Here is a 19163-nt window from a genome sequence, read left to right on the forward strand (position 1 = left end):
CGGCTGACGAGACTCTCGACCTGCAGATAAAACATCCATTAAAGCGGTTTGTCTGGGCCGATCCTGTACTCTTACCCCCTTATTAGCATATTGTTAGCCATTTGCAGGATGGAGCTGCAACATGCACACACACACCGCAATCACCACGCCATAAAGAAGCACCTCTCACTCTGCTGCTGTGCTAAATGTCGTCTCTGACATTGTAATACTCGCCGGCTGTTCTCTGCCAGACGACTCAACCGATCGCTAAAAGCCTGGGGGGAGAAAACGTCCAAAATGCAAAATTGATGGAAATGACATTAGATTCAGCTCATGCTCCTCACTGTGTAAATTACGCCCCAAAATGGACTCTCTGGCCCGACTGTTCGCTCCAATTTGTTGGGCAATACCTCACGGTGGCTCGTCATGTCCTTCCCCTCTCTCTTTAATCCAATCACAGCCACACTGGATGTTATTTATTTGTTTATTTATTTATTTTCGAAGGATGTAAGCGATTCTTATCAGGGCAGAAGAGGGGCCTTCTTCCTGGTGAAACGGTGACTAACGTCCAGCCAATCGATCCGTCAGTTCGTCTGCGGTGGCGGGTGATGTTTCTGGTGATAGACGACAGCGGGTGTGTGTGTGTGTGTGTGTGTGTGTGTGTGTGTGTGTGTGTGTGTGTGTGTGTGTGTGTGTGCAGTTTGTGCCCTGGAGAGTCAATAGTGCAGATATGGGTGTGTTCTTTAAGTCCATCTTGAGTGAACATGTCCAACAAAAACACTTGCCAAGATCATACAGAATGTTCAGGACAGATTTCAATTTGAAGATTTATTTATTTATTTATTTTTTTAGAGACAGGACAGAAGATAGAGTCAGAGATCAGGGAGTGAGAGAGAGAGAGTGAGAGAGTGGGAATGACATGCGGGAAAGGAGGCACAGGTCAGACTTGAAGCCTGCTTGGAGGACGACATCCTCTGCACATGGAGCATGTGAACCAGCCACTAGGTCACAGGGCAGAATTTAAAGGCAGGGTTGGTAATTTCCTCAAGATAAACTTCTGGTTGAAGTTGTCTTTAGGTCCTGACAGAAATTAATAACTCATGTGCTCTGAAAAAAGAACAAAGAAAATCCATCATCTGTATCAGTTGTAAGCCTGTAAAAACTTCAACCAATGTCTGCCACGAGGTACCAATCTGATGAACCAATCACACGCCTCCCTGTCTCCCTGCTCGCTCTCTACCTCTTGCGTGCTCTAGTCCAAACTCAAAGCGTGTCACTGATGACGGAGTTTATACTGAGAGTTTACTTACCGCTGAATGAGACATGAGACGACGTAGTTTCTTAACAATGCAAGAGATGAGCTGAGGTCCACTTCTGGAGCAATGGCGCTTGTGCATGTAAGTGAGGGGGCGTGGCTTTAGAGGGAGCACAGAGAGGAGGGGGTGGGTGTAGACAAAGCACTGAGGGAATGCTACTTTCAAAATCATGCTAGTTTTTAGAAAATTACCAACCGTGCCTTTAAATCCTTGTTTTATTGTATTTTCAGTAATAACATATTGCAAAGGGACAATTTTAATCGATGAGACATAAATACTTTTTAACCAGCAGAGGGTGCTATCTGCTTTTGGCCTCTCTTTTTTTATATGAATTTTTGGGCCTTTCAGCTCTATCAGATAGGAAATGTAGCTAACACGATCTCAGTACCTTTATTGCTCTCGTCAACAGACTTCCAGCAGCCACACTGACCGCCATGAGGATTCTTCAAACATGATTTCATTCCTGACAGTGATTTATTTTATTTCTAGCATCTCATGGAGATTTTTCAACCCCTTCAAACATTGAAACAAAGTGCTCCTCCTGCCTGTTGTGTTTTATGTTCTCTTCTGTCACTGCAGTGAACGAGTCGGCAAAATGCCTGAAATGCCTAAAACATCTCCGAGCTCCCGTTTGGACATGCTGTTTATGTATGAGAGCTCTGAGTCTTTTAAACCTTGAAGTAACTTTATGATTTATGATTTGCTTTAATAATTCAATGACAGCTCCTCAGGCTTTCTGACGGATGTTTTTGTTTGATTGTTGTAATTTAATCCACAGTTCATTTTGTCAGTTAATCAATCATTACTTGTAAAGCGCTAATTCACAAGAAGCGTTATCTCGAGATGCTTTACAAAAGAGCATATGGGATAATATGAAGGAAGGATTTCTCCTGGTTGATAGTTGATGCTGGGCATCAGGCTGTGGTTGTGGGGACGACACAGTCTGATGGTGGTGGCTGTATAAATATTGAAAATTTTAAATTGATCTTTATGCTGATGATGCAATATTATATGTCTCTGCACCCTCCAATCATCAAGCCCTTTCATTGCTACAGGCTGATTTTAACTCTTTCCACCGAGCTCTTGTTGATCTCAAACTGATGCTGAACCCCCAAAAAAACTAAATGTATGATTTTCTCAAGACAGAACATTGAAGCCTTTAAATCTGCATTGTCCATGGTAGACAATGCAAACATTGGGTGTGTCCGACAGTTTAAATACAAAGGTGTCTGGCTCGATCAGTATTTGTCTTACAGGTCGCACATCTCATGTTTAACCAGAAAAATAAGGCCTAAACTTGGTTTTCTTTTTTTGGAACAAGTCCTGCCTAACGGTGCAAAACAGAAAAACAGATTTTCCTGGCTTCAATCCTCCCAGTTTTGGAATATAGAGACACGCTGTACAAACCAGATTCTGCTTCTGTCTTTGAAGCCTTGAGATGCCTTACATCACAGCGCTCTTCGTTTTATCACAGACGACAGAGAGAGAGAGAGAGAGAGAGAGAGAGAGAGAGAGAGAGAGAGAAAGAGAGCGAGGAATGACATGTGGGTAAGGACGTTCTTCATCTTTATTGTCTCTTAAGAAAGGTGAGGAACCCGCTGGCATCTTGACCTCTCCTGACACGACACACCTTTTTATATTTATATGATCTGATTCTATTAAATCTCATACGTGTGCAAATAAATAAATAATAACTGCTCTTTATACTTCATGATCTTTTATTTGTAGCTCTTTGTAGATTTGTTCTTAAAGTATATCCAATAAATATCTGCTCACTTTGATTGGCCAGATGAGGTAAATCCTATTACAACAGCTGACCACCAGGTGGCAGTGTAGGATGTGTTTGTGATTAAACTGCACTTTAAATTATGATGAAATGACATCAACAGAAATATTTTAATTTATTTAATTTAAATATTATTATTTAAATGACCACACAGAAATAAAGACATTAAAGATGTTTTTTTTCAATTAAAAGTCTTACTTTACTTTGACTTTCAATAAAACGTGACACAGGCTCCTTCATGTTTTAGCACCTGCTTTACGACTACAGGTGAAATTTAGCTTGTGTGCTAATCCTGGCGTGTTTAGGTTGATGCTATTTGCTGTTCAGTTGATTAATATGTGCGGTCGTCTCTCAAACAGAAGGTCGGGGGTTCGATCCCCAGCTCCTGCAGCCACATGTCCGATGTGTCCTTGGGCAGGACACTGAACCCCTAAGTTGCTCCCACTGCTTTTTCAGCGGCGTATGAATGAGATTAGTTGATTCTGATGGACTCTTTACTCAGCAGCCTCTACCATCAGTGTGTGAATGTGCAGGTGTGACCTGCTGGTAAAAGCTCTTTGAGTAGTCAGAAGACGAGAAAAGAAACAAGCTCAAGTTCAATCATCACCAATCAATCAGTCAATCAAATAAAGTGTCTGCTGTGATGCAGAAAGCTGAACCATCATGTCATGAAGACGTTCAGACAACCAGAGTGAAAAACAACAAATAACTCAGAAGGGTTTGGGTGGTGATATATATATTTCTCAAGGTTTACAAATAACTTTTTTTTTTTTAAATGCGGCATCGTTACATTACACAATATTTCCAGAGAGCAAAATAAATATATTGCACTTAAAAATCATCAAAACACAATTTCGTCCGGTGTCGTATTCAGATCACGGCATACAGACAAAAAAAAAACCCAAAATGAGTCAGAGGGGAGTCAGAGTTGTGCGTACGCTTCAGAGAGGGTTTCTCACATTTACAGATTAGATCAACTTGTTGCTCATTATTGAAACGGAGGAGTCGTGTAAATGTCACTAAAATGGGGCGTTCAGTGTTTGATTGACCTGCTCGTGCATCACTTTGATACATGAACTTTGTTCACACAGTGCCGTCATCTGTCGCTCACAGCTCCATGAACAGAACATCAAACTTTTTTTTTTCTGCACCCTGAAAGTTAAACTCTGAGCATGAACAGCTGCAGCCGCTCGGCAAAGAACTGTCCATCAGAAACGTCGTTTTTGGGGAAATGCGTCTGTGTTTGTTCTAATTTTCCAAGAGTGATTTTATTATATTAAAAAGATGCGACGCCTGCGAGCTGCGGTGAATTCACACCTGATACTCATCATTCTCAACAATCACCTGACAACACCTCCGTCCAGTTAGCCGTCTATATTACGTCTATTTAAGATCTCCGCTCTCTCCCTCTTTGCTCTTTTTCTTTTAAAAAACATTTTTGGGCCTTTTTCCTTTAATGTTTAGGACAGCTGAAGAGAGACAGGAAAAGCTGGGAGCAGAGAGAGTAAGGTATGACATGCAGCGAAGGGCCGAGGTGGGATTTGAACCTTTTGCACTGCGCAGAGGACTATTGCCTCCTTACATGGGTCGCATCATAACCACTCCTCAGATTTCGGCATGTCATTTGAAACTGTGAGGAGTGAAGTGGACGGAGCCGAACTGACACACAAACTGAGTTCTGCTACAAAAAAATCATTTAAAGGATACAAACATGAGTTTTCTGACTGAAATCCCCCTTATTTCTAAAATGTTTATTTCCTTTTAATTTATTTATTTCAGTTCCTTTTTATTCTCTCTTTTTTTTTTATCTTCACATGGATTTAAAATATGGAGGAAAATTTGCAAAACAGAAAATACTTGATAAATGACGCTGCAGCAGATCGACTTACTGTCTTAAAAGTCGAGATTTAATGATTTATTCTAAACTAACTTTGTGCACAGGTAAATATTCTTTCATCTATGCTGTGCAAAGTTTTGTTTGAAATAAAGTTAAAGGTCGGTCTCATATTGACGTCTGTCCGGGTCATTCCACAGACTGAAGGAAATAAAAGCCTGGGGTTTTTGAAGTTTTACAGTAGTTTCTGTTTATGGTCATTCTTTCGTTCTCCGTGTGAAACTCTCCTGCTGCCGTCTTTATCCAGGACTCTCTCAGAAAGAGATCTCGTATCTCAACAAGAAGATTTTATTTTTGGTTAAATAAAACGTTTAAAAATAAATTAAGCGATGCAAACGTGTTTCTCTTCAGCTCGAACGTGTTTTTTGGCATTCCTGTTGAGATGGAGAGTTTTTGCTGTGGAGTAAGTGGACTGAAAATGTAAATATTAATAACTAATCTTTAAATATCCATCGAGGTGGATTAGGTCATTTTAAATTTGTTCACCTTTTTCAATCATTTACTCTGATTCCTCCACCAGGGAGCTGCTGTATCTGGTGCTCAGAGTCAGCAGTAGTTTCCTGCCTCTTCTTCCCTTCCTGCCCGTTTTAAATGAGACAGCACAGAGTCATTATTTCCAGGTGAGGACGGCCTGTCGACACGCTCTGACGCAGCCATGAATCAGCTCGCCAACACCTGCTGCTAAAGGCTGCAGCCAACAGACGGCCACTGAAACACGACAGAGACAAACTTGACAAACTCTGTTTACAAAGAAACACATGAAATCAAACCTGCTGTTGTACTTTCTAAAAAGACCAGTGGGAGGCAGGTTTATGACCTGTGGCTCCCGATGATTTAAAATATGACTAAACAGATTATTTGAACTCGTGTTGTGGTTGAATGACTCTTAACTAGAGCTCGGTCACACCAGAGAGTAACACAGAGATTCATCAGCACGTCGACTCAAATTAGAACGCTTTAGAAGCTCGCTGATCCAGGAGCTGTTTGAAGAACTAGTGCGGTGAACAAAGGGTCTTATGTTCCCTTTCCTCGACATCGTAAGAGATGTTTTTTTTGTGATTGCAGATGGATTAGTAGCTGGAGCAGAGTGTAGGATCCTCAGATTAAAAACATGCTCCTGCTAGAAAGTGATCGACTGACATGCTGACACTGATCAGGCGAGGGGGGCAGGCATAGTTGGAGACAGTGGTGCATCCAGTCTATGCTTGTGGGCCGACTGCACTCTCACTCACTCGAGGGAATTCACCTGAATATTTCCTGATGCGTTCTCACAGCAGCTGAGGCGCTGACAGGAGAGATTTCAGGTAAAGTAAAAGTGAAGAAGTCGGCTGTTTGCCCTCAGGAAGCTTTCAGGTCGTTTTTTTTTGGTCAAGTTCCTCGTGTGATTTGCTTCCTTATTAACATATTTAGCAGCAGCTGATTTAAACTCTGGTGTGACCGAGCCTTTCAGGTACGCAGGAAGTCACAGATCATCTTATTCATCCCATATAAAGTTTACCCAGCGTGTTCGTCTACTGCCGTCAGCATGCGTTTTTGAACTCTACAGTGAGAATTTTCGTATGAGTTAATGTTGCTTTTACATTTTTGTACACTGTTTATACATTTCTTTGATGTTTGAACTGTACATATGGCCGCCTTTATGGAAAACAGAGCAAAGCTGAGAGGACGCTCCGCTTTTCTTATGCGCTGAAATCCAACACAGTGCAGCATCAAACAAGTCTTTTCCAACAATCATTATTCTAGTCTGCTTTATGGAGGATTCCCACTGCAGCCTGCCGTCTTTTAAACCTCGGTGGAGACCTTTCAGTCAGTAGGGATGTTTAAATCTTCAGAGGCAGACAGGCTCTTCTAAATATTGTTAATGTTGAGAGGATTTGAAAATCCACTTTCTGTTCTTCAAGGGCCAAGTCCAAACATGCTCCTTTCATGGTTTCATAATAGTTTTTAGAGTTTGTAATGAGGTTGTAGGTGTTTGTACAATGTCTCCAAAGTGTACATAAGTCCTGCTGAGGCGTCACCGTTCTTCGTTGTTTCTGGATTTTCTGGATCAGTGTGCCACATCGTGTTCAAGTCACTGTCTGCAGATGAACTATTTACAAAGTCCGGAGGGAAAGACACAAACAGGATGAGGAGTGATGAGGCAGAGTGGAGGAATAACTGGTTGCACTGGGTTGTGTCTGAGTATCAGAGTGAGGATTTCCCATCTCCTCCCCATGGATTGAGTCATACAAACGGCGTCATGACGGTGGAGGAGTGGCGGAGTCCCTGGATGGCGGCGTAGGGCCCCTGCTGGAAGTAGTGGTGGTAGCGGGGCATGTGGAAGGACGGGAAGGAGGGCCCGCTGCCCTGCATGGTCCCAGCCAGAGCGGTGGGTGTCAGCGGCATGCCCAGCCGGCTGTAGGGGGGCAGGGAGCCTTGGATGGGGTGGGGCAGGGAGCCGGCTCCCGTGCCCATGGCCGACAGGGTCTGTGGGTGCTGGAAGCCCGAGAAGCCTGAGGTGGTGGTGACCCAGGAGCTCAAGGAAAGGTTGTCTGAGGCGGTGAACGCAGAGCCTGAAGAAGACAAGAACAGAGATCAATGTTAAAGTAATCTCATATCCTGTATTTTGTTTTATAGGATCCCTCTGATAGCCTGTATTTTGTTTTGTAGGATACCTCTCATATCCTGTATTTTATTTTGTAGGATCCCTTTCATATCCTGTATTTTGTTTTGTAGGATCCCTCTCAGATCCTGTATTTTGTTTTGTAGGACCCCTCTCATATCCTGTATTTTATTTTGTAGGATCCCTTTCATATCCTGTATTTTGTTTTGTAGGATCCCTCTCAGATCCTGTATTTTATTTTGTAGGATCCCTCTCATCGCCCATATTTTGTTTTGTTTTGTAGGATCCCTCTCATATCCTGTATTTTGTTTTGTAGGATCCCTCTCGTATCCTGTATTTTATTTTGTAGGATACCTCTGATATCCTCTATTTTGTTTTGTAGGATCCCTCTCATATTCTGTATTTTATTTTGTAGGATCCCTCTCATGTCCTGTATTTTATTTTGTAGGATCCCTCTCATATCCTGTAATTTGTTTTGTAGGATACATCTCATAGCCTGTATTTTATTTTGTAGGATCCCTCTCATATCCTGTATTTTGTGCTGGCAGGTTCAGTTCTGGGTGTGACCTTCACTCACCTCTGGCGTGTACCGAGAGTCCGTCCTCGCTCAGGTTTTCCTCGTCGCCGGCGTAGGTCCGGATCGGCGACCTGGCGTACGAGTGCTTGTGGATCAGATTCTCAACACTTTCCCTGCAGCAAAAGTCGAAGAGAGAGCCCCGAAATAAATCTCTTTTTTCATGTTAGAGTTACAAACAAATAAAAACATTACACCAAAAATATGTAAACAAGAGCGTTTGCAACAAGCAGCGAGCGAACATTTTAAACAGGATAACTTTCTCTAACAGAACAGAGTTACCCCGCCGCCTGTGAACAGTCAGTTTTATGTGTTTATCAAAGGAAGCCTCACTGACATCATTTCTGAGAGACAAAAACGGACAGCGAGTCACAACTTCTCGTAAATTAAAAAAAAAAAAAAAAACCCAGTTCAGATCAAAAACAAATCAACTTTTCTGGTTAAATATTTTAGGAACTGCTGACAAAAATTGTGATCCCCGTGTCTTTGAACAGAGAAATCTTTTTCTTTCTTTTTCTCAAATATGTTTTTAGTCATTTACAATTTTAAAGAATGCTCAAAATAAAAAAAGGACTAAGTGTTTGGTTTGGGCACGACAACAGTGAAGCTGAAGAGCTGAGAAGTTCTTTTTTTTTTCTCCATATTCTTTTACATGGATGTATTAATTTAGTTTACGTGGAGTCATGTTTGTGTAGAGTGTGCATGTGATTTTTAGCGTGTGTGTGTGTGTGTGTGTGTGTGTGTGTGTGTGTGTGTGTGTGTATTTCCTGTCTCACAAAGAGCATTAGCTCATTTGAGTCTTGTCAGAACGCACTTCTCAGACACAGTGACACAAATTGTTGGGGGAAGTACTGTGCACGCCTGTGTGTGTGTGTGTGTGTGTGTGTGTGTGTGTGTGTGTGTGTGTGTGTGTGTGTGTGTGTGTGTGTGTGTGTGTGTGTGTGTGTGTGTGTGTGTGTGTGTGTGTGTGTGTGTGTGTGGTCAGACAGGCGAGTGGTCTGCATCATGAGAGCCATGCGTCCACATTATCAGCCCCCCCTCTGCAGCCCCCCGTCCCCCCAATTAGGTTAGGAAAGTGCAATATCTGTCAGCGGAGGAGTACAAATGTGTGTGTTTTTATCAGCGTCGGGCCCCTCCGGCACAGAGGCCACAGCAAACTCCCACAATGCACAGCAGGGCCGAGGGGAGACGGGACATGCTGGTTTCAATCAGTCACAGCAGCCAATTGAATTACAGTGTGTTTTAGTGCAGTGGCCGACTCCAGACTAATGTGATTTCTGCAGCTCCCCGAAGATCAATTGATCAGGTCTAATTCACAGCCCTCAAAAAGAGAAAGATAGAGAAGGAGAAGAAGAGGAGGAGGAGGGCGCTGTGTCTCGTTGTGTCTCGGCTGCCTCTGCTTTAGGACGTCTGATTGAAGGGAAATGGACGGATGGTTTGATGTTGTCAGCTGATTTTAGCCGTAGTGCCGGAATCAGGAATTACGAGAAGTGTGTGTTTTGGCAGCGTCCATAAAAATCCTTCAGACTGGGATTTATAACTGGAAGTGTGTTTGTTTGTTTGTGTGACGCATTAGCCTCGTGCACAAAGAGTAAAATACACCAACAGATGTACTGTATATCATAAAAACAAAATGAATGCAAGAGAGGAAGGAAAGGGAAAGAAAGAGAAAAAAAGACAAATAGAAAAGAAGAGAATGAGGGAAAGAAAGACCAGAAAGGAAAGACAAAAGTTCTAAAAATGAAACAACAAATGAGCAGAGAGAAAGCAGAGAGAAGGATAAGGTAGGTTAGAAATAAATATATCAGTTATTTATCTGATAAAATAAGATACAAAAAAAAGTTAAAGGAGAAAAAGAAAGGATCAAAACAGAAGAACATACACAGGAAAGAATGACAGAAAAGAGCGGTGAAGAAAAAATGACGAAAGAGAAAAGAGTTGAAGACAAAACAAAAGAGAAGAGTTTAAAAAAATATAAAGAGCTAGAAACACAAGAGTGAAAACAGGGAGGAAGAGAAATGAAAAGAAAGAATTTAAGAGGAAGGGATCGAATATAAAAGACGCAAAAAGGAGAGAGATTAAAGGCTGTGAGAACGAGTCTAAAAAGGAATAAATTAAGGGAGAGAAAAAAGAAGAAGGACAGAAGTTAAAATATACGAAGGGTAGAAAGAAGTAAAAAATAGTGAAAGGCCTGGATTAAAGGGGCAGAAAAAAGGAAAGACTTCAATTACAAACTGGAGAAAGAGGAAGTGAAATGGAACAAAATAAGGCAAAGAGAAAGAAAGAAAGACAAGTAAATAAGAGGTGAATGAACATGAAAAATCAGAATAATGAAATGAAAGAAAAATAAATAAAAGACAACAAAGAAGGAGCACAAAGAGGCACAGAATAAAAGACGTGAAGAAGACTGAAAGAAAAAAACCAGCGAGGAGAGAATGTGGAAGAGAAATAAGATGAAGTGTAGAGATAGAGAGAAAAAGAACGACCACGATGAATCTGAGAAACAAACACTGCAGTTTCTGTGGTTTAGTCGCGAGCAGCAGGCTAACACACACACACACACACACACACACACACACACACACACACACACACACACACACACACACACACACACACACACACACACACACACACACACACACACACACACACACACAGTCGTTCATCTTATGGGCTGTAAACAAACAGTGCAGGACCCAGAATCCCCTGTACCTCTCCATGTCTGTGAGCCGCGACGAGTCCCGGAAACCTTTAGCGAACGGGTTGCTGTCGATCTTCAGTTTGGTGATCTGAAAACACACGGAGAGAAAAAAACGGTTAGGGTTTCTCCCTCTCTTTTTTCTAATTTCCCTCTCTCTCTTTTTATCCCTCTTCTGTCTCTCAAGTTTCACTTTAAATCTGTCTCATAATAATCTAAATCTGTTTGTTTTCTTCTCTGTCATCTCGCCTCAACATGCTCTTTGCGGCAGCTCCTCACTTTTCTCTGCAGTTAACACATACACAAAGAGCTCGGGCATTAAAGGGATTCACACTTATTTATAGCGATGTTTACATCTAGCATGCAAGTAAAAATCTGTCTGTAAATCTCTGTTTCATTTGATTTATTTATTTAAGAAAGAAGAATGAACTGATTTGAAGCCACTACCAAACACAGCATCACGTTAGTAAATGAACGTCTTAACAAATCCAAACACATATTTCCTACCAACAAAAGCTTTTAATGTTTGTTTTTAATTCAGAAAAATGATACGATCCACATCAGTGGTGACACAAACACAGATACAAAGCGCTCCACCTCACAGACGTCCTGGTTGTTTTTTTAAAAAATGATTGAAAGACGTTTCTCTGTATCAAACCCGTCCCGCATGCTCGTGTGAACATGTCTGTAAACTAATGAACTATGAAGTCATTGTGGTGAAATGTATTTACATGTTTATATTCATTAATGTGCATTTTCACTATTTTTAAATATATTAATAATTACAAAAATATAAAATTACAGATTGTGATTGGCCAGTTTCACTTACATGACTCATCATCTCGGGATAATCAAGATATGTAAGACATGATGAAATGAACGCTCATCCTGATTAGAATCAGGAAACTTCATTTATAACCTCAGGGACTTTCGGTTGTTGCTTTTGGTTTTATACACAACATAGCAGTTAGGAGAATAGGAATATAAAAAAAAAAATAGGAAAAAATAACTATTATAAATAAGAAATAAAGAATATCAAAGAGATAAAATCTGTTTAAACAATAATATAATTGTTGTGAAAAAACATTTATTTTGTATTTTCTAGCTGACCTCTAAATGTACCTGTACAAGAGGCTCATGATGGTACACACTCATTGGTTGGTCACTCACCAGCTGGTTCTGATAGGCCGTGACGGCAGTGAAGACAGTCTCCACAAAGACAAAGGTGCGGAACTCCTCAGACTTGAGGTTGAGCAGCGAGGCGGTGTGGTCCTTCTTCTTGATGATGTGGACCCTCGGCTGGTACTTGTGCATGGAGTTCAGGATGATCTGCAGACAGGTAAAGGACACGGGTAAACGTACGGCTCTCAGAGTCAGACCGTGAAGCTACAGAATTCTCCTGGTGTCGGTTTTCATAATTTAACCCAATAACCAAAATATTTCAGTCCAGCACCGGGTGGCACCAGCGATGAGTAAATTAATAACGTAGTTTGAACAGGATTTCTAATTTAGGACTGAGTTTACGAACTGCTGATGATCTAAGGCGTTGCACCAGCAGAGATGGATCCAACAAAGGCAGAAGTTACAACTTAAATCTAACACCAAACTCCTAGAGGGTGTAAAATGCTTTAAAAAAAATATGGTTGTCATGGTGATTGTTTTTGAAAGGTGGAGGATGAATAGAAGATTTCAGTCACAGTGGGTATTAATTCCAATGATCCTTTCAGGTTAAATCAGTTTAAACTGCGCAGATCACTGAATAAAGTAATTGATTCGTCCCTCAGCAACACACTACATTTCATGACTGGTATGATTCTTAATTTTCTCTTCAGTTTTTTTGAACCAGGATAGCCTCATGAGGATTAAAATCGTCTTTTACAGGCTGCAGCATACTTAATGATCAATCTATGCACACTGCAAAAACTCTCTACCTCGTGTAAATTATCCCCTCGGTTACATAATTACATTTTCTATCATCACGCTTATTTCAGCATCTTTTGCACCACTCACCACTGCACGGTTGTCTCAGTTAGTCTTGGACATATTCATCTTTGTGTTTATAGTTGATTTTGAATGTTGTACTTTTTTGTACACAGAGAGCACAGTCCCCCATGTGAGTGAGCATACCCGGCAAATAAAGCCGATTGTGGTTTTAAATTAACAGAAGACGTTTTTATGAAGACACAAATGAAAAGCCCCAGAAGACGAGGGCTTCTTAGAACTCAAAGTAATAATTAAAAAAGGCGGTGCTTCTTAGTGGAGGGGGCATGAGTACATTTTGAAAGAAGACAGAAAAAAACAAAGACAGAAAATTTTACATCGAACGACAATGGCGTCTTGATTTTTTCCAACCTTATATAATATTACCAATATTAAAGTATTTTTGTTGTGTTACAAACATCTTTTGAAGACTTTTCAAATGTCTCATCTGGCAGCACTTATAACTATGTAACAAAAACAGAAATAAAAAGGGGGAAAAATACTACAAAATAATAAAAAATAAATGACTTCCAAATGTATTTATTATAGAGATTTAGTTTTGCTTTTTACTCCTTCATGTTTAAGCTAAAGGCTGTATATTCACTGCAGAAAGCCCATGCACAAATAGGCCTACAGCATAATGTGGATTAAAATATTGTGAATCCAAAATCTAAGTGTGCATGTCTTTATTGGCTGCTAGCATTTAGTGTTTGCCTGGCAGCTATTTTTGGACAGGTAATAAAGTGTGACACACGCCCCAGGTGATAATAATACAGTAAATTCTATTTTTCCCAGGCTGTGTGTGTTGGTTGGCTCATCAATGGATAACATTTTAAATGTGTCTGTCTGACCTGAAAGGGTATGAGTGTAGCACCAAGTGAAAGGAGGATTAAAAGGGTGATTTGCTCCTGTCAGGTGTGTAATTATAACGTCACAAAGGGTTTTCACCGGCCTTTGAACGAGACAGACACACACAATGTTTTAAAGAGAACCGTCTGAATTTAACATATTCCATTAAAAAAATAAAAATAAAAAGCATTACAAATTATTTTATTTGCTCGTTTTGGTCGAAATAAAATTCAAAACTTAAGCAGTTTTTTTTCTCAGCAAACGGTAGATTGTTTACGCTTTTTACGTTGTTGCGTAACCTTAAAGCCTCTATAAACACGGTACGTGGGTTGACACGGTACGTTTTTAATCTCTATAAATTAAACAAGCGCTCACATGTCCGTGTTGGTCCAGCTCGTTGTTCGTCAGTTTGACTTTCTCGAAGGAAACCATTTGTTTCATCAGCTGCTCTCCGGTGAACGGTGAGTCCGGGTGAACGTACAGCCTGCAAAGGGGGAAGAAATAGAAGATGAACAGCGAATTGTGATTGGCTGAGAGGCGCTCGACTCGAACGTTCGATGCCCAATCAGCAAACGGTTGCCATCTAGCTCCAACTGAGAAATGTCATATCGCTTAGCAACCACGTTCTATCTCCGGGAAAAATAAACGTTAAACGTCTCCAAGTGGAAATAAACATTTTTCAGGATTTACATTTTTTTTTTTTTTTTTTTTAAACTTGTTTGTGAATGAAACAAAAAACGAAATACATAATTTTCTCCCACGAATGTGTTCAAATCATATACATAAATAAAATAATATTTATAATCTAAATATTTATCTCTCCAACCTCTGATTATCCAACTGTGGACTTTTGTTTATGCGGGGATTTCTGAAGGGCTTTATTTTAATAAAAGGCCGTTGAAATCCCGGTCTAAGACACGGACACAAAAAGAAAATCTATTTTTTCTCTTTGTTAAAAACTACGAATGAAACCAGTAGGCTTATGCTAATAACGGTACAATGTTTATTTTTGTTCCGGTGAACTTGATGAGTTTGACTTAAATTGTAGTCTACATTATCGGCCCTAAAAAAACAGCCTTACATTGTCCAGAAATATAGGCTAAAACATGACCCCATTGTCATGCCTGGGTGCTTTAACTTGTAATCAGCTTGGTATGAAAGTTTCCAGATGCTGAACTGAATTATTTAATCGGTCTCAATTAGGCTCAATTAGGCGATCTGTTTGTCCCGTAAAGCTCTTTGACCTTTAATTTTCTTCGCCAGTTGTTGTTACATTTTTTTTTTAAATAAAGAGAAAAATAGGCTACTCTGTTTTCCCCTTATCTGAAGGTATGATTCGTTCGTTTATTAGAATTATTAGCCTACTTTATTTTTAGTTATTTTTTTTTTTACCACACAGCAACACCTGGGGGACAAATAAAGCTGTTGGTTTTATTTAGGCTGTATGATGACAGGCTCAGTGTTTCTATTATCAGGCTGTGTGATGTGTGTGTGGCTGTTTCTTTTGATGGTTATGGCTTCTCTCAGAAACGGACTAATCAGATGCCTGGATATGCAGAAATGTCTAGGGCCTTATTGTTCATTTGTATTGTAGGCTATATGATTATTTAAATAAAGTTTATTACAATTATGACCCTTTTATTTTGAAAGACAGACGTCCTGCTTAAATAAACGTAAAATAAAATAGGCCATATAAATAAATATTATAATTGCTTTCAGTGCTGAAAAAAATCCCTTTCTTAATTTAGGCTACTCTTCCAGAGGATATTGAGTGTGTCGTGTTCAGGTGAGTTCCGGGACCGGGAGGTGTATCCTACAGTGTGGGTTGTGTGAAGCCTACCTGGCGGGCAGAGGAGGGTCAGCCTTGCCGGCCACCAGCCATGAGGAGCGGTGGTAGGCGTACCGGTACCGCTTATTGTCTACCGGCACGATGTCCATCAACACGATATACTTGGAGTCTTGGTCCACCCCGGAGAAAGATACCCGGATGGTGGGGAACATCCTCCTGATGGACAGGTGACACTTGATTATCATCATTGTTGTCGTTCAGTGATCACAGAGACTTGAACAAATGAGAGACTTTAAATGAAACACGGAGACTGGACCGTTTACAGTGCAGACTGGATGAAGATCAAATGTGTTGGGTGTTGTTTATCATTGTGAGTTTACTGTTAAAAGTGGGTTTGGTGAGAATATTAGTCTAATAAGTAGGTAATATAATTTTTTTTATGAACATCCTTCGTATAGAAATAGTTGCATTTTGCATGCTTTTGCACATGCGTAATCAAACCATTATGGCTGATTACAGAAATGTTACGAATGTGCATAGTCCCTGTAACATTAAATAAATACAAATAAACCAGGTCTCCATCACTCTCCTGCAGGGCTGTAGTTTATTTTTTGAAATTCTGATCGCATCTCTTCTCCCTCTTAGCAAACGCTGCGCAGACACATTTTATTAATAGCCTAATAGTATTATATTGTGTTTTATTCAAACAGCAATACATTTTATTTCCATGCTGCAATTCCTCGAAGCGTTCTAGATACGTTGGAATAAAGTCTATTTACATTACGCTAATAGTGAATTCTTCATTTTGTTTTTCTTTTTTGTTTACGTCAGAAAAAAAATAGTCTTATCATCCTCAAATTGTAGGCTATCTTTTAAAACAAAGATATATTCAATACATACATTGCAAACATATTCCAGGTTGTGAGAAACTGCACAGCCAGGATGTCATACTCTGTCGTGCATCTGACTGAAACCAACCAGAGCAGCTATTCACTTTACTTACACTGAATCCCAATATGAGAGTGTAAATGTTGTCCCCCTTGTTTTGTTGGAATAATACAGATGCTTTGTGTCTGATATCATAAATCCTCGGGGACAAACCCAAAATCGTTACAGGTGCTTTTAAAGGCTTCACAATAAAGCAGAAGAACTAGCTTATACAAGTAGAATAAGAATATGTGATAAGTAGGCCTACAACTTAAAACTGTCTAATATTGTGTTCGTGTATTTTCTGCACGTGCCTGTGTGTAGGCTACATGTTTGCACATTTGATCACACGTGTCTAGTTTGTGTATATTTGTGCAGCAAATAAACAACATTACAGAGATCGAAACAATACAAATGCACGTTTAAATCATGCATGATAATCGGCTACACGTAGCTTTTATTTAGGTATAGGCATAATCATGATTAATGTAATTACTGTGATTTTCTTTTGCAATACAGTCTTTTATTTTTTGGGGGGGTTAATATTGTTGTTATAAGACATGTTGGTTTGTAAAATAAGTAAAAACAAATAGATAAATGAAGTGAACCGGGTTACCTTCCAGATTTGGTGATGATCATCTCGGTACCGAGCTCGTGAAATTTGTCCCACAGCTCTTTGGTCTCCAGGCTGCACGAGATCTTGGCCATCTCCTCGCTGGGGATGCCGGGATTGGTGGGGATGAGCGGCTCGGTGCAGACCGCGGGCGCGCTCCCGCTGAAGTCCCCGTGCCCGTCCAGAGAGGACAGGTCGGCCAGAGTCGGCTGGTTACAGGACGACTTCTCCACGAACTGCTCTGTGTGGTTTCAGAGGAGACAGAGACCCGGGAGTGAAATCACACAGCCTGATAATAGAAACACTGAGCCTGTCATCATGCAGCCTATAGTTTAATTACTTATTTCTTTTTTAACGTGGGCTTAATTATCATAAACATGTGTGTTGAAGGTCAAATAAGGAACAGCCTAAATTAGCAGCATTTTTCTATTTGATGCATTAAAGCTGAAAGGGGAAGACAATTCAGCCATAACAGAAAAAACAGCTGAATTAATAAATATATAAACTGCTTGTCCTGCCCTTTTTATTTCTTAAAACACACACATTTATTTTAGCACACACATCCATCTCAAATGTTAATTAAAAACTGGACGAGAAGTGCACAAATAATGATCCCTAATGCCTAATAAGATATTATTAAATGATTAACTAACTTAAAAACTAACAATGTTGCTGATATTTTATTTGTCACAGTCGTTAAAGCTCCAAAAACATTGGAGCCTATTTAATTAGACAATTTATATATAGTCAAAGAATCCACTTAAAAAAATAAAAACAGTATAAACATCGAAACGAATAATTTTAACCACATTTAATTTTTACTCATTTGTAAAAAAAAAAATAAAAAAAAATGGGGTTAAATAATATTAAATGAATAACTTACAGTGTACAAACCATAATAGTCTTTTTATAACAAGACTCCAGATTAATTATGTGGCACTTTTTGTTCTTTATTTTTAATTATAAGGTGGTATGTAGAGAATTAAATGTGAAATAGTGAAGAAATGATGCACTGTTTAGATTTACGTATAGCGTGCAGCTCCAGATCTTCTTACGTCAGTTTCATCTGACAGCTTATTTAACCCTTTTTAACTTCTTTTATATTTTCTCCCACGGTTTAAACACATCTTTTAACAAAAGAGTCAACATGTTTGTTGTAATTTTATTTATTATTAAAGCTGCTGCAGCGGCCCTGTCTCCTCCTTCATATCCTCCATGTAGCCTATAACTACATCCTCCATGTAGCCTAAACAAAACCATTTACAGCCGGTATCTCGCACCTGATTTGAACTTGTATTAAGTTTTTAATCACCCATCCTTACCGAGAGGTTTGATGGTGTTCTCCTCCGCCTCCTTGTCCTTACTTGGCTTCCCGCTGGACATCAGGGCGGCTATGGAGAAAGCATTCGCCCGGGATGAGAGCTGCGGTTTCGGGGAAGACGTGTACTCCATGTCAGTGGGGAGGGGAAAAAGTCTTCAAGATATTTCCCTTTAAATAAAAAGAAAATCCTCCAGGAACGCTCAGCTCCGCCTGTTTTCTTTTTTAGCTCCCGGGAAGGAAAAATACGCACAAGTGTTGTCCTTGTTTTCGCTCTTTACGCACAGTCAGATCGCTCACACGGAGAAGTTCTCTCGCCTCTGTGGGAGCACTTGTTGTCACTGCCGGGCTGTGAGTCTGGCTGGATGCATGTTGAAGGGAAGCAGGAGGAGGACTGACTCCGCTGACTTCTTCGGTGTCACATCTGAGGCCGGTTGCTCTTTGGGAAGCTTTCAAACCGACCCAACCCTCCCCTTTATAATTCCACTCTAACCCTCCAATCACTGCCTCTCCCTCCACGTCACACTCCCAGTGTCCCGCAGCAGCTCTGATACCGAGCAGCCAATTAAAAAAAAACCTGGAGCTGTCAGGGGTCCACCCCCCCTCCTCCCCCCCCCCCCCCCCCCAAGACCCCCGGAGAGAGTTTGTGGTCGAAGAGGGGAAATATGTGAAATCTTTACAACTTCAAACTGTCTTTAGGTGATGACAGCTAAGTAAAATAAATGCACATCTTCCATTTCCTCGCATGATATGCAAAATGGGGAAAAATAGTTAATTTAACTTTATATTCTTATCCTTGCTCTGGACCTCCTGGAGGGCCCCAGACCACATGTTA

The 19163-nt window shown here is 40.3% G+C and overlaps 1 protein-coding gene across 2 annotated transcripts; it reads right to left on the reverse strand.

Moving 5' to 3' along the window:
- Positions 1-4896: 4896 nt before the first annotated feature.
- On the reverse strand, positions 4897-18755 carry tbx20 (T-box transcription factor 20). 2 transcript variants are annotated; one of them, XM_020656214.3, is made up of 8 exons: positions 18333-18755; positions 17014-17251; positions 15522-15686; positions 14057-14165; positions 12023-12181; positions 10867-10943; positions 8155-8267; positions 4897-7527 (listed from the first exon to the last, which is right to left on the reverse strand). In XM_020656214.3, exons 1-8 carry the CDS (start codon positions 18460-18462, stop codon positions 7199-7201), a joined length of 1320 nt encoding a protein of 439 aa, XP_020511870.1. In that variant the 5' UTR covers positions 18463-18755; the 3' UTR covers positions 4897-7198. The 2 variants fall into 2 exon arrangements, with proteins under 2 accessions (XP_020511870.1, XP_065814352.1); XM_065958280.1 differs by having other exon boundaries at positions 8155-8270.
- Positions 18756-19163: the final 408 nt, after the last annotated feature.

This window comes from Labrus bergylta, chromosome 8 (genome assembly GCF_963930695.1).
Source record: "Labrus bergylta chromosome 8, fLabBer1.1, whole genome shotgun sequence".
In the NCBI taxonomy this organism is placed as follows: Eukaryota; Metazoa; Chordata; class Actinopteri; order Labriformes; family Labridae; genus Labrus; species Labrus bergylta.

What these genes read in the sequence shown, in the direction of transcription:
- tbx20 (XM_065958280.1), bottom strand. Translation starts at nt 18,462, where the DNA reads ATGGAGTACACGTCTTCCCCGAAACCGCAGCTCTCATCCCGGGCGAAT. An exon ending in ATCATCACCAAATCTGGAAG is followed by an intron (nt 15,687 to 17,013) that starts GTAACCCGGTTC and finishes CCTGTCCATCAG; the next exon opens with GAGGATGTTCCCCACCATCC. An exon ending in GACCCTCCTCTGCCCGCCAG is followed by an intron (nt 14,166 to 15,521) that starts GTAGGCTTCACA and finishes CCCCCTTTGCAG; the next exon opens with GCTGTACGTTCACCCGGACT.